Genomic DNA, 14,490 nt, shown 5'->3' on the forward strand with positions numbered 1-14,490 from the left:
CCATAATGACCCAAATATGTGAAGGGAGATTGAATGAATTGAGAACAAGGAAAAAGTCAAGGAAGTTGTGTGTCAGTTCAGTTGATGAGACCCTCCAAGTGACAGTCAGAGGTTGAAAAAAACAAGAGAGAATGTATGTGGTGATGCAAGCCAAAAATGAATGGCAAGAATAGGGAAAAACGCAGTGAATGATATTTGATTTTCTTTCCTTTTACCCTGTTTCCATTTTCCTTGGCTTACTGCTCTCTCTCTCTTTTTGTGCACATCTTGAAATAGGGCCCAACTCCAAAGGGAATGTCATATAGGGTATACCTGACTATACAAGGTGTATATTTATAATCTCACACCTGAAACCAATTCAGAACAGGGTAGGGTAGACCCTCTTGAAACTGATGGCAACGACTTGGAAACGATTCCCATTCCCTCAACTTACTTAACCTCATAACATATTAGCCAGCTGAGATTGCCTTATGGGTAATTGTGGCAGCAGCTGAACTAGTTTGGGACTATAATTCCTATTTGTTTCCCCAAAGAAGTGACTAATATTCCTTGAACCCTTGATCTAAGAGAGTATTGGCATGGCTTAATTGCCTCATTAGTCCCTTCTCATTGGTCAGGTAGGCAGCAGTTGCCACTACTGGTAGCCAATGTGTAAAACCTATGTTTATATTGCCAAGAGTGGGTAGAAAAATGACTACACTCAAGGTGTGCTGGGAGGTGGTGTTAGCACCTGGAAAGCCAACCTTGAAACAGAACTATGTGCAGATGAATTGAAATAGAAGGAGACAGGAAGATGTGCAGATATGAAGGAGCCCTTTCGTTGTTTGCCCCTATTATGATTGTTTGTTACGCGGAAGAGCACAAATCTTGTAAGGCAGGCAATTCACACCCAAGCCTATGATGGTTTTTTGACTGAGTTTTTCCTGTCCTTCTGGTGGCTGGAACCTGAATTCTCTCAGCAGGCTGGTGAACACAATGAAAATCTCAATCTTTGCAAGGAGTTCCCCCAGACAGACCCGAGCTCCTGTAGAGAAAATAAAAGTAGGAAATCAGTAGTAACCCAATCTTTGCTAGGAGTTCCCCAACAAACATGAGCTCCTGCACAGAAAATACACGAACGGTGGAGATCAGTAACAATTTGTTCCTTCTGTTCTTTAAAAAGGGAAAAAACGCCTCAAGCGTAGATAAGAAATAATTCAGCATACACAAGCGGTAGAACTTGGTTTACTGGAAGATTGGTGAGGAAGAATTGGATTGTGGTGTATACCTTTTTACTTTTAGGTGCATAGTAAATAGAACTTTATATTTCTATGTAATGGTAGTGTGCATAATAGAAAATTAAGCAAGTATTTATTTTAGTCACCAAAGGGTTTTTCTGAGGTTGTACTTTGTTCTGTCCTGTCATTGGCAGGACATCTGGGTGGTGTAAGATGATTTTCTCATTAGTCTAAAAACCTTAAAATGGCTCTAAAACAGTCCCACCTGCACCTGATAGAAGCAAATATTCTTTAGTGTACATGGTCTTATTTTTGGCAGAACTAAACAAAGCGTTCTAAGCACAAGATAAGATGAACTTTTTTTGCCTCAATTCCAGGGACAAGAGAACATCAAAAACAGGCGTGAGTAATAGTGGTTCAGAGATTATATAACTCTTTTTTTTCACAATTCTGCAGTCCTTATATGGGGTAGAGTCAGGGCAACTGCACGGAGTTGAGCATTTGCAGGCCAGATGCCCTATGTGGAGTTTGCAGCAGATATTTTTTTCTTTGTTCCCCAGGAAAGAAACATCTTCCTCTACCTAGGATTGAAACTCTAAATCTTCTAAGTAAAAGCTCACAGTATTCACCACTAGGCTACCATGCTACTCATTCAGAGATTATATAACCTAATTAAAAAAAAATCCTATGGGGAATCTTTAATGCAGACTTAACTGGCAGCCAGCAGCATATCTGCCGATTTTAAAGGGGGGTCTGTCTGCCACCATTTCTGTGAAGTTCTCTGACTATCAGAAAGGGTATAAGATTGTTCTTTATATTATTGTATTCTTGAATATTAATTGATCACAAGTTCTGTTGTATTTCTTAATATTCTTCAGTTCTCTTTGATTTCTGTCTCAGGCTATATTATGTTATTTTCTTATATTGCCTTGAAATAATGCCTTATCTACTCAGATTGGTGTGGTCACTACTTCTGAATTCAAAAGACCCAACCTTTTTGAGTTGGGGACAGAGCATTACTGAGGTCTGACACATTTTGGAATGAGTTTTATAATAATAATAAAAATAAAGTTGGAAGGGACCTTGGAGGTCATCTAGCCCAACCCCCTGCTCAGGCAGGAAACCCTATACCATTTTAGACAAATGGCTGTCCAGTCTCTTCTTAAAAACTTCCAGTGTTAGAGCATTCACTGCTTCTGGAGGCAGGTTGTTCCACTGGTTAATTGTTCTAACAGTCAGGAAGTTTATCCTTAGTTCTAGGTTGCTTCTCTCCTTGGTTATTTTCTCCATCTGTTGCTTCTTGTCCTGCCTTCAGGTCCTTTGGAGAATAGGTTGACTCCCTCTTCTTTGGGGCAACCCCTGAGATATTGGAAGATTGCTATCATGTCCCCCCCCCCGTTCTTCTCTTCATTAAACTAGTAAAGGTAAAGGTTCCCCCGCACATGCATGCTAGTCATTTCCAACTCTAGGGGCCAGTGCTCATCTCTATTTCAAAGCCGAAGAGCCAGTGCTTGTCTGAGGACATCTCCGTGGTCATGTGGCCGGCATGACTAGACACCAATGGCACATGGAATGCTGTTACCTTCCCACTGTAGTGTTCCCTATTTTTCTACTTGCATTTTTACATGCTTTCGAACTGCTAGGTTGGCAGAAGCTGTGACGAGGAACAGGCGCTCACTCTGCTACGCGGCACTCAGGATTCAACCCGCCAAACTGCCGACCATCTGATCGACAAGCTCAGCGTCCTAACCCACTGAGCCACCACGTCCCTTCATTAAAGTAGACATACTCAATTCCAGCAAGCGTTCCTTATATGTTTTAGCTTCCAGTCTCCTAATCATCTTTGTTGCTGTTCTCTGTACTCCTTCTAGAAATCATTTATGATTTCTAATTCAAATATTTTGGTTAACTAAGTTTTAGTTAACATTTCCACCCGGAGGCTTCAGCTGGTGCAGAGTGCGGCTGCACGGGTAGTGATGGGAGCACCCCGATACTCCCATATTACACCCCTCCTGCGTGAGCTGCATTGGTTACCGGTTGCCCTCCGGGTGAGATGTAAGGTCCTGGTACTTACCTTTAAAGCCCTACATGGCTTAGGCCCGGGATACTTGCAGGACCATCTGCTGCCGGGAACGAATTCCCATCGCCCAGTACGCTCACACAGAGAAGGCCTCCTCAGGGTACCGTCGGCTAGACAATGTCGGCTGGCGACCTCCAGGGGAAGAGCCTTCTCTGTGGGAGCACCAACCCTGTGGAACCAGCTCCCCCCTGAGCTTCGGATAGCCCAGGATCTCCAGTCCTTTCGCCGCGGCCTCAAAACACTCCTTTTCCACCTGGCTGACCTGGACTGACAGGCATTTTAATTATGTTTACAATTTTAACTCTAATTTTAATTTATTTTAATTTTTAATTTTAATTTATTGTACAGAGGCCTTTAATTTTAATTTTATCTTAATTTCTGTATTTATTATATGTTATTGTTGTTAGCTGCCCTGAGTCCTTCGGGAGATAGGGCGGGATATAAGTCCCATTAATAAAGAAAGAAATAAATAAATTTCAGTCTGGAGTCCCTACAACAAAAGTTGTATTCATTATTCATTATTGAATGCCTGAGGTTAATATCAGGTATAGGGACAGTGAAGCCCTTTTAGAATTTTTATGCTACTCTAATCTTCATTGCCATTGACCCAGTTAACTGCTCTGGGAAAAACAACCTTAATTGTATCATTTTTTCAAATCCCCAGGTTACATGGAATAATTTTTTTCTTTCCTTTTTAAACCTAGTCCCAACTCTAAATATTACCTGCTCCAAAAGGAAGAAATGCATCTTTGGGCACAAAATTTCCTTCCTTGTCCAAAAAATGATTGGGGTTGAACTCGTCGGGTGTCTCCCAATGTTCAGGATCAAAGAGAACAGAACGCAGGTCAGGGGTGAGAATGGCTCCCTATAAAAGAAAGAAAGAAAGAAAGAAAGAAAGAAAGAAAGAAAGAAAGAAAGAAAGAAAGAAAGAAAGAAAGAAAGAAAGAAAGAAAGAAAGAAAGAAAGAAAGAAAGAAAGAAAGAAAGAAAATGACCAGTGATTTTTTTTTCATTTTTCATTCTGAATGCAGTAACATTCCTCCAAATGAGATGATAAGACAATTTGAAGGTTGTCAACTCACAATTCCTACCTGAAGAACCAGTGGTATCTGTGGCCAATTACACACATTCCTAGATGGGAAAGCTTTGGTGATGTCCATTCACACTTCCCTTTGTCATACCCCATTTGGATTTTGCAATATATCCTGTGTGGTACTGTGCTGGAACATTGGTAAGTTGCAGCTGGTCCAGAATACAGTGGCACAAACAGTTTTAGGAGCATCATGATATGCCCATGTTATGACATTGCTCCATGAGTTGCTCTGGCTACCGATAGGAATCTGGGTGCAATTCAAGATTTTTGGATACACAGCACAAGTTATCTCTGCTCATTTAGCTATATCTGGTGGGTGCTGGGTACCTTCGATGAAACACTGTCATATAATGGGACCCAGAATGCATGCCTTCTCTGTTGTGGGGCTTGGAACAGCTTTACATCCAAGATTCAGATACCCCCAATCCCATTACCCCTTAAAAGGGTCTTAAAGTCTTGGGGCATTGAGGCAAGAATATTAAGTAAGTCTGACCTCTGAAATTTGAGTAATAAATGTAAATTTGTAATAATTTTGGTGTCCTGTATGTTATCGGTTGTTTTACTCCTGTGCCTGAACAATTATAAGTTGCAGCTGGTCCAGAATACAGTGGCACAAACTCTTTTAGGTGCACCATGATATGCCCATGTTATAACATTGCTCCATGAGCCATCATATGCTTGAGCTTCGCATTTGCTAGCTGTCAGTCTGCCATGAAATATGGGGTAGGGGTGGGGAGCCAGACAGGAGGAGCAGAAGCTACCTACTCATCATACCAAACAATCTATTGACATTCAAGTTATACCAGTGCGGGATTTGAACAAGTCGCTAATATCCAGTGCTGACATTTCAGGTCTTCTCAGCAATTCTCAAACCTCTGAATCCATATTTTGGATTTATAAGTTTAACACCTCTTCTCCGCGAGCTACACTGGCTTCTGGTTGCCCTCTGGGTGAGATTCAAGGTGCTGGTAATGACCTATAAAGCCCTAAATGGCTTGGGTCCGGACTATCTAAGGGAACACCTGCTGCCGGCATCATCTTCCCATCGTCCTGTGCGCTCCCACAGGGAGGGCCTTCTCAGGGTACCGCCGGTTAATGAATGCCGGCGGGTTATTCCCAGGGGAAGGGCGTTCTCTGTGGGTGCGCCTGCCCTATGGAACCAACTACCCACGGAACGTAGGACTGCCCTTGACCTTCGCTCATTTCACCGGGACCTGAAAACTTGGCTCTTTGAGCTGTTTGGTCCAGACTGTGGGGTTGTTAATTTAATTGGGTTTTAGATTTACTCTTGGGGCTTGAATTTAATTTAATTGTTTTAATTGATTTTAATTTTTGTATTTCATGGTTTTAACTGCCCTGTAAACCACCCTGAGTCCTACGGGAATAGGGCGGTATACAAATTCAATAAAATAAAATAAAAAAATAAATAAATAATATAGCACATTTTCTGACGATATAATGAATCAGAATCAGACCAATTTATTCTGCAGTAAGAACTTAATAATAATAATAATAATAATAATAATAATAATAATAATAATAATAATAATAAGTTGGAAGGGACCTTGGAGGTCATCTAGTCCAACCCCCTGCTCAGACAGCAAACCCTATACCATTTCAGTCAAATGGCTGTCCAGTCTCTTCTTAAAAACTTCCAGTGTTGCAGCATTCACCACCTCTGGAGGCAGGCTGTTCCACTGGTTAATTGTTCTAACTGTCAGGAAGTTTCTCCTTAGTTCTAGGTTGCTTCTCTCCTTGACTAGTTTCCATCCGTTGCTTCTTGTCCTGCTTTCAGGTCCTTTGGAGAATAGCTTGACTCCCTCTTCTTTGTGGCAGCCCCTGAGATATTGGAACACTGCTATCATGTCACCCCTCACCCTTCTCTTCGTTAAACTACACATACCCAATTCTTTTGACTTGGTAATAAAGTTTTGAGACTTGGGTAATAAAGTTTCCAGGGAAATATATAAAAATAGAGGTTTGTTTATTGTTCAAAATCCCTTAAGTATTTGGGAGGGGGAATGTATCAATTTGGAGTGGGGAACAACTGGTTCTTTCAGTCAAAAATCACCCCAATGAGCCCAGAAAAAATCACATGATTGTTGAGGGCCAATAGAAAAAAAGAAGAAGAGTGATTCAGATTATGGCGGGAAAATTTATGGGTATCTCTATGAGGGAGTTGGCAAGAGGTCTGGAGAAGCATGTTAACTCAGGCAAGGTCAAAAATTAGTTAGAATTACTTTGGGATTTGTTTTGGGGGGGGGAGGTATTTAAACTGTGTGTGGAGATATATTTGATTTTTATTTAAATCCTAGAATTGACTGGTAGCTTTCTAGTCCGTGTGTCAGTTTGAGCTAGTGACTCTTCAAAATTTCTCTTTAGCTTCATAGAAATATAGAAAACTGACGGCAGGAAAAGACCTTTGTGGTTGTTTGTTTGTTTATTTATTATTTTAATTATTGTTCTTAATAATTATTTTATTTTATTTTTGTTATTTTCAATTTTAATTATTATTTCTTATTTTTCTTATTTTTATCTTATTTTTTATTTTTGTCAGATGATAGGCATGGATTTATCCCAAGCACATCAGCTCCCTCTGGTTCTGGATGAAGCGGATTATCTAGACCCGTACCAATCGGGTTTCAGACCCGGGTACAGCACGGAGACGGCATTGGTCGCTTTGGTGAATGATCTCTGGAGGGCCCGGGACAGGGGATATTCCTCTGTCCTAGTCCTATTAGACCTCTTGGCGGCTTTCAATACCATCGACCATGGTATCCTGCTGTGGCGTCTCAGGGGATTGGGAGTGGGAGGCACAGTTCTTCGGTGGTTCTCCTCCTATCTCCTGGGACGCTCGCAGTCGGTGTTGGCAGGGGGGCAGAGGTCGACCTTGAGGCCTCTCGTTTGTGGAGTTCCTCAGGGGTCGGTCCTCTCGCCTCTCCTGTTCAACATCTACATGAAACCGCTGGGTGAGATCATTTGTGGTTTTGGAGTTGGGTATCATCAGTACGCCGATGATACCCAGCTTTTCATTTCGACCCCAAACCACCCCAGTGATGCCCTCGACGTGATGTCCCGTTGCCTGGAGGCGTTCGGGTCTGGATGGGGAGGAACAGACTTCAACTCAACCCCGACAAGACTGAGTGGCTGTGCATACCGGCATCCCGGGACATTCAGAATATTCCACCTCTTTCTATGGGGGGTGAGTTTTTACCCCCCGTAGATAGGGCTCGCAACTTGGGAGTCCTCCTAGATTCACGGCTTACTCTGGAAGACCATATAGAGGCCGTGACTAGGGGGGCTTTCGCCCAGGTTCGCCTGGTGCACCAGTTGCGGCCCTATCTGGACCGGGATGCCCTGTGTACGGTCACTCGTGCGCTCGTGACCTCTCGTCTGGACTACTGCAATGCTCTCTACATGGGGCTTCCCTTGAAGACCACTCGGAGGCTCTAACTGGTACAGAATGCAGCCGCGAGAGTTGTCTTGGGAGTTTCCCGGTACTCCCATGTTACACCTTTGCTCCGCGAGCTGCATTGGTTGCCAGTTGTCTTCCGAGTGAGATTCAAGGTTCTGGTAATGGTTTTTAACTCCCTACATGGCATGGGTCCGGAGTACCTCAGGGACCACCTGCTGCCCAGCGTCAACTTCCCTCCGCCCTGTGCGTTCCCACAGAGAGGGACTCCTCAGGGTGCCTCCAGTCAGAGAATGTCGGCTGGTGGCCCCCAGGGGGAGGGCCTTCTCTGTGGGCACTCCGGCTTTATGGAACCAGCTGCCGGTCGAACTCTGGATGGCACCGGACCTTCGCTCCTTCCGACGCGGTCTGAAGACCCATTTATTTGAACAAGCTGGCCTGGCCTGATGGGGGATGTTAGGTTTTTTAATGGGTTTTTTTACATTGTTATTGTCTTTATCTGGGCTATTATTTAATCATTTTTAATTTTTGTATTTTCTATTTATATGTGCCCTGTTCACCGCCCTGAGTCCTTTGGGAGAAGGGCGGTATATAAATATAATAAAATGAAATGAAATGAAATGAAATTTAAACGTTCATGCTTTCCTTCTTTATTTAGTCAGCTCCAGGACAGGTTGAGGATGTCGCTTTGGTCTTCCCACGATTCCCCAGAGGGTTGACGGGGAAGGGAAAAACTGGTTTATAACAAAAAGGTTAAAAGGTTAAAACATATAAGGAATGGTTGCTGGAATTGGGTATGTCTAGTTTAATGAAGAGAAGGATGAGGGGGGACATGATAGCCGTGTTCCAATATCTCAGGGGCTGCCCCAAAGAAGAGGGAGTCAAGCTATTCTCCAAAGCACCTGAAGGCAGGACAAGAAGCAACGGATGGAAACTCATCAAGGAGAGAAGCAACCTAGAACTTTGGAGAAATTTCTTGAGTGTTAGAACAATTAACCAGTGGAACAACCTGCCTCCAGAAGCTGTGAATGTTCCAGCACTGGAAGTTTTTAAGAAGAGACTGGGCAACCATTTGTCTGAAGTGGTATAGAGTTCTAACAGGAAATTTCTCCAATGCTCTAGGTAGGGGGTCGGACTAGAAGACCTCCAAGGTCCCTTCCAACTTTATGACTATTATTACTACTATTAAAAGGGGGCAGCAGCAAAGAAGGCTAATTTTCAAGCCACTGTTCACCCTCAGATATGAGTTACCTCAGAACCAAAATATCTCAGAGAGATGAGCTAATTTGACCCTGAGAGCTTTCTTTATTATACAAGTAAATGTATTTGATCGGCTATTGTAAACTATATAACTCAGATTAATCATATTAATAGATGGTTGAAAAATATCTCAAAACCATTTTTTTAATTTGCTAGGTAGCTTATGGTCCTTCTCATGAAATGAGAAAAAATTTCTTACATGAAGATGCAGCACTCCAGAAATTCAGTAAGTTAAATACTTTACCTTGGGAATGAGGAAATTACTCAGATAGACATCTTTCACACATTGTCTTGGTAAGCCAAATAATAAGATAAATTTGTTTCGCATGATCTCATGAATCACAGCATTGGTGTAGGGCACTTTCTTCCGATCTTGATAACAGATTGAGTGAGATGAACCCAAAGCTTCTTTTATTTCTTCGTGGACTTTATCTGAGGAAAGGAGTAAGAAAGGTAGGTTTATGGAATGCCTTGCAATTTGTCTTGCAAAACAAATGAGACAAATATTGGGGGGAAATTTTCTATCCGAAAAAAAAATCATATCATTGGTGTTTGAAAAACATGAATTGTAAATAATTTGCATGAAAATGGCAGTGAAACAAGTTAAAATAAATGCTATTTTTTTAGTGTTCTTTCCTTTGATGAAAGGAATTCACAAATGTTGCAAGAATGTCAAAAGTGTAAGCTTGTATAAGATATATCAATGTGAAAATAATTATAACAAAATTAAGATAGCAGGATTTGACAGGAAAAATGAAATGAACAATTGTTAGTTATAGATAAAGGCAAAAAAACAACCCTGGAGCAAGTAAATTAATTTTGTGCATGTTAGCAGAATGTTTACTATTTATTTATATATGTATTTATGTAAACAATTTATATGGCTTTCCATCTCAAGAAATTAAATACAAGGAATTGTAGGCAAAACACAACAGGTGAAATCAACTAACCCAAAATAAATTGATTGATTATGTGCCATCAAGCTGATGGTGATTGTTAATGACCATATAAACAGATTTTATTCGTGATGAATAAACACCCATCACCACTGTAACTTGAGTCCATCCACTTTACTGCTAGTCTTCCCCTTCTCTTTCCTTCCACTTTTCTCAGCATCAGACTGTTTCCAAAGAGCTAGATCTATGCATAATGTGCATAATAATTAAACCCTGGTCATTTGTGCCTCAAGTTAAGAATGCTGGTTTAATTTATCCAATTATCCATTTGTTTCCTTTCTTGGCTGTCCATGGTATATTCAAGAGTCTTCTCCAACACCAAAGTTCAAAAGCAGCAATACTGTTGTGTGTTCAGCATAGTTCAGGTTATTGATATTTCTTCCTCCAATTTTAAAACCAGGTCCTTCATCTTCCAACCTGGCTTCCCTTAATATATACTGCTCAAAAATTAAAGGGAACACTTAAACAACACAATGTACTGTATTTAATAGTAGGATGTCTTATCTTGTGTTCCCTATTTTTTGAGCAGTATATATTCTGCACATAGGTTGAATACATACATAAAGGTTATATAAACTTGTCTCATCTTTTTGCCAGCCTGGACAGCATTATCTTCTGTCCATGCTTTGTTTTCCTGACCTATAATACTATAGGTTGTGCATAAGGATAATGAAATATTCTCGGATTCTGATTTTTCTAAGAACAAACTGACTTTTTTTAAAAAGATACGTTTTATTGATTTTTTTAACATAATCACCGTAATATTTGGTAAACAGTGTGTTGTCTGGGTTTATATTTAAAAAAACAATAACATTTAGTTTCTATAATTTTATAGTCCACATGGTAGCTTTGCTTGATTTTCTCTTCTTCCAATAATATTCTTACAATTTTTACTATTTTCTAACTGAATGGTGCCTGAGTGAGGCTTCTGGCATTGCTATGGAGGAGAAAAGAGTAGTGGCCTGTTTAAGGGAGGAAGCAAACAGGAGGCAGATTTGTGTGCATGTTTCTGTGTGTAAGTGTGACTCCCCCTTGCAGCCCCCCATCCCAAACAGAGAAGATTGGAAATAACACATTCTGTGCTGCACAACAGGTGGAGGGGAGGAAAGAGTCTCCGTATTCTATTCACACACACGCTGGTAATGCTCTGTGAACATTGCATTGGTTTAACACACTTCCCCTTTAAGAAAAACATGTGGAGCAGCCGCAACCCCTCCCCCCCTATCCAGCACCATTGCTTCTGTCTGCCACCTGATTGGCTGGTGGCTATTTGTCCCGTGCAGCTGAAGGACCAGGTCAATAGAGCTGAAATTGTTTGGCAGATGGCACTTTCATGTCATTGCCTTAGTGAACCAGGAGATCACTTAACAACTACAACTGGGAGTCCCAGGATTGTGGCTATTGAACAAAATGTTCAAAATGCCTTGAAGGAGGCAGTGGTGAGACCTCTCCTCGGGAGAAGGGTGGTATACAAATAAAATTATTATTATTATTATTATTATTATTATTATTATTATTATTATTATTATTATTATTATTATTATTATTATTATTATTAAAATAGTCATATGGGCATCTTGCTTAATACTGCTTTGCACGATTAAGATTTTGGTCCCATTTGTGGTTGTAAGTCAAGGACTAGCTGTATTAGAAAGCAACAGTATGACAATATTGAAGTATTCTATAAACCCAATTTTACTGTCAGCAATGCAGTAATTTATCTCACCTTGAACATCCAGATGATTTGCCATTACCAGCAATGCCCATTTCAGAGAAGATGAAGTTGTATCTGTCCCAGCAACAAAGAGGTCAAAAATGCAATGAGTCAAATTGTCTTCATTATAGGTAGAATTGGGATGGTCCTGGCTCTGTGTTTAACAGTAAGCATGGTGAAATGGTATTTATAAACATGTATCTTTTATTGCTCATATTTTTCAAATTTTATTTCTCTAAAATGATTAAGATTGAATCTCCCAGTGTCCATGAATACTCTTGTTTCCTTTTGGATATCAAATATGCATAATATTAGCTCTTCTGCTTACGGTTGCTTCTTGTTATTTCTGGCTTGTTAGTTAGCAAGCCAGAACAGACAAGTGCTCCTATCACATGACTGCTTACATTATTCCAGGACCTTGGAGAAGGAACTTGGTGAAAGGCTTAATTGTAAATAAGGCAGTGGATAAGATAAGATGTAACCTTTATTGTCATTTTTTAGTGTGAGCCTTGCTTCGGATACCACAAAGCTTCCTCCCAGAAGGTAACAACAAGTTGTGAAGAGGATGTGTATGGGAACGTGAACTGTAGGTGGATCTACAAATGGCACCCTCAGTAATGCATAGGAAGGGTGATTGGTGGAATGTGCAGCTGAAGTGGGGAGAGGAATTAAGATACGGCTAGCCTGGAATCTCTGAAGGGGGGAGGAAGTGATGGAGAACTGACCCTCCCCTCCAAACCCCAAAGTGACGAGATTCTTGTGAGTAGGTGAACATCAGTAAACATAAAGCTGTGATCAATTATCAGCATCATTCCGGTTTCTTGCACCTGACTAGTGCAAAGATTTCCCATAAATCAATATTCCCATATGATGCAAAGACTTACTTTTTCTATTTGAAACAAATAGAAATCAATAAAATCCTGTGGCTCATGCAGATTCTGATTCTCCTTATGATGTTTAACCTGCTTCCTTGAAAAAGAAATAATTCTCCTACATGCAGACTTGACAGTCTGGTGCGGACCTGGCAGATATTTCATGATATATGGGAAAACTTCGTAGAGCTGCAGAAAAAACAAAGCAAATCTAGTTGCAACTCAGGGAGCTGTTTCATATAGATAATGAGCCAGCTCCTATGGACTACCTCTTCAACCATATTTCTCTGAACCTAAGTACATGGAAGGGACGTGGTGGCTCAGTGGGTTAGGATGCTGAGCTTGTTGATCAGAAGGTCGGCAGTTTGGCGGGTTGAATCCCGAGTGCCATGTAACAGAGTGAGCGCCTGTTACTCGTCCCAGCTTCTGCCAGCCTAGCAGTTCGAAAGCATGTAAAAATGCAAGTAGAAAAATAGGGACCACTACAGTGGGAAGGTAACAGCGTTCCATGCGCCTTTGGCATCTAGTCATGCCAGCCACATGACCATGGAGATGTCCTTGGACAAGCGCTGGCTCTTCGGCTTTGAAACGGAGATGAGCACCGGCCCCTACAGTTGGAAACAACTAGCATGCATGTGCGGGGGAACCTTTACCTTTACCTTTAAGTACATGGAATTTAGCCTTTTGGTAGATCTAGTCAATCCACAAGAGAAATCTATTGTCTTGTTTCCTAATAACAGACTCTCACACACATCAGTTATGTACAATATATGTGTACATACTCATGTATGTTGAAATTACACAACTCAACATTTCGGTTTATACATTTGGATGGCATCTCCCTGGAGAAAAAAACATTGCCACGTGGACAATAGTTTCTTCTGTCAACAATCCTCATGTTGATACATTCTTTCTCATTATCTCCTTTACTCCAAACTTTTAGCTTAAAGATTAACTAATTTGACAGTGTACAACATTTATATTGCACTGAAATTAAAAAATGAATAAGAAAATGTGATTTTAAAATGTGAATTTCTGTTAATATGGTAAATTATGAATTGACTAATTAGGCTGGGAAGGGAAAAGTCAGAACAGCAGTAAAAGTATTAATACTCACAGCATGACATACGCTGCCTGGAAATTTTAAGATAATTCTGATTGCTTCTATCATCTCCAGGAACTCCTTGTCATCAGTGGAAAACCTATATCCAAAAGCTGCAGCACAGATAACGTTGCAGATTGAATTTGTGATGGGCATTGCTGGATCAAATGCCTGCCCTGAAAATGAGAGGGTCACTATTAATTTTCACATTAATCCTGTAAATACCATTGAGCTTGCTTGAAATAAACAAAAGAACTTGTAGTTATTACTTGCTATTATATAGCCTAACTGTATAGTAGATAATAAATATTATATAACCTAAGTGTTGAGAATGCAGCTTTAATACATTGCAGCAAAACTTGCAAATTTGGGAAAAAAACTTTGAATAATATCTCCATCAAAAATTCCTTGGCTGTCAATAAGCTTTTTTCAAGAATATTCAAGATTACCTCTTGTTTTGGTTTATCTTTTATGTGCTTGAAGAAGAAGGAGTGATATATCTTAAAAACAGAATGAGATTTATTTTGGGGGGGGCACACTGTTTCTGAACTGAATGCATTTGATCATGAGAGAATATTTTAAGCATCTATAGAACACAGTGCTAGATGTACAATCATAATTTTTCTGGACATAAGGGTACATTTGGAATACGAAAGTGTGTTCTGGACTACATTTAAATAACCATTACATCACAAAACTGTCAGGTTTAAAATGTTGGAATCATCTCTTCTAACACGCTTTCTATATTTGTATATACTGTACATATAAATTTAAATATTATGATG

The 14,490-nt window shown here is 40.4% G+C and overlaps 1 protein-coding gene across 1 annotated transcript in view; it reads right to left on the reverse strand.

The window, feature by feature from the left end:
* Positions 1-833: 833 nt before the first annotated feature.
* Positions 834-14,490, reverse strand: part of LOC310641163 (cytochrome P450 2J2-like) — a gene marked incomplete at both ends in the record, with an annotated part of 33,807 nt that continues 20,150 nt past the window's right edge. The window contains 6 exons of the mRNA XM_083363993.1: positions 834-1,024; positions 4,021-4,162; positions 9,306-9,493; positions 11,744-11,885; positions 12,616-12,792; positions 13,721-13,881. Of these exons, the coding sequence (XP_083220119.1) occupies positions 834-1,024; positions 4,021-4,162; positions 9,306-9,493; positions 11,744-11,885; positions 12,616-12,792; positions 13,721-13,881 (1,001 nt within the window). The remainder of the gene's footprint in view (positions 1,025-4,020; positions 4,163-9,305; positions 9,494-11,743; positions 11,886-12,615; positions 12,793-13,720; positions 13,882-14,490) is intronic.

The sequence above is a fragment of the Vipera ursinii genome (assembly GCF_947247035.1).
Source record: "Vipera ursinii genome assembly, chromosome: 5".
NCBI classification, from domain to species: Eukaryota; Metazoa; Chordata; class Lepidosauria; order Squamata; family Viperidae; genus Vipera; species Vipera ursinii.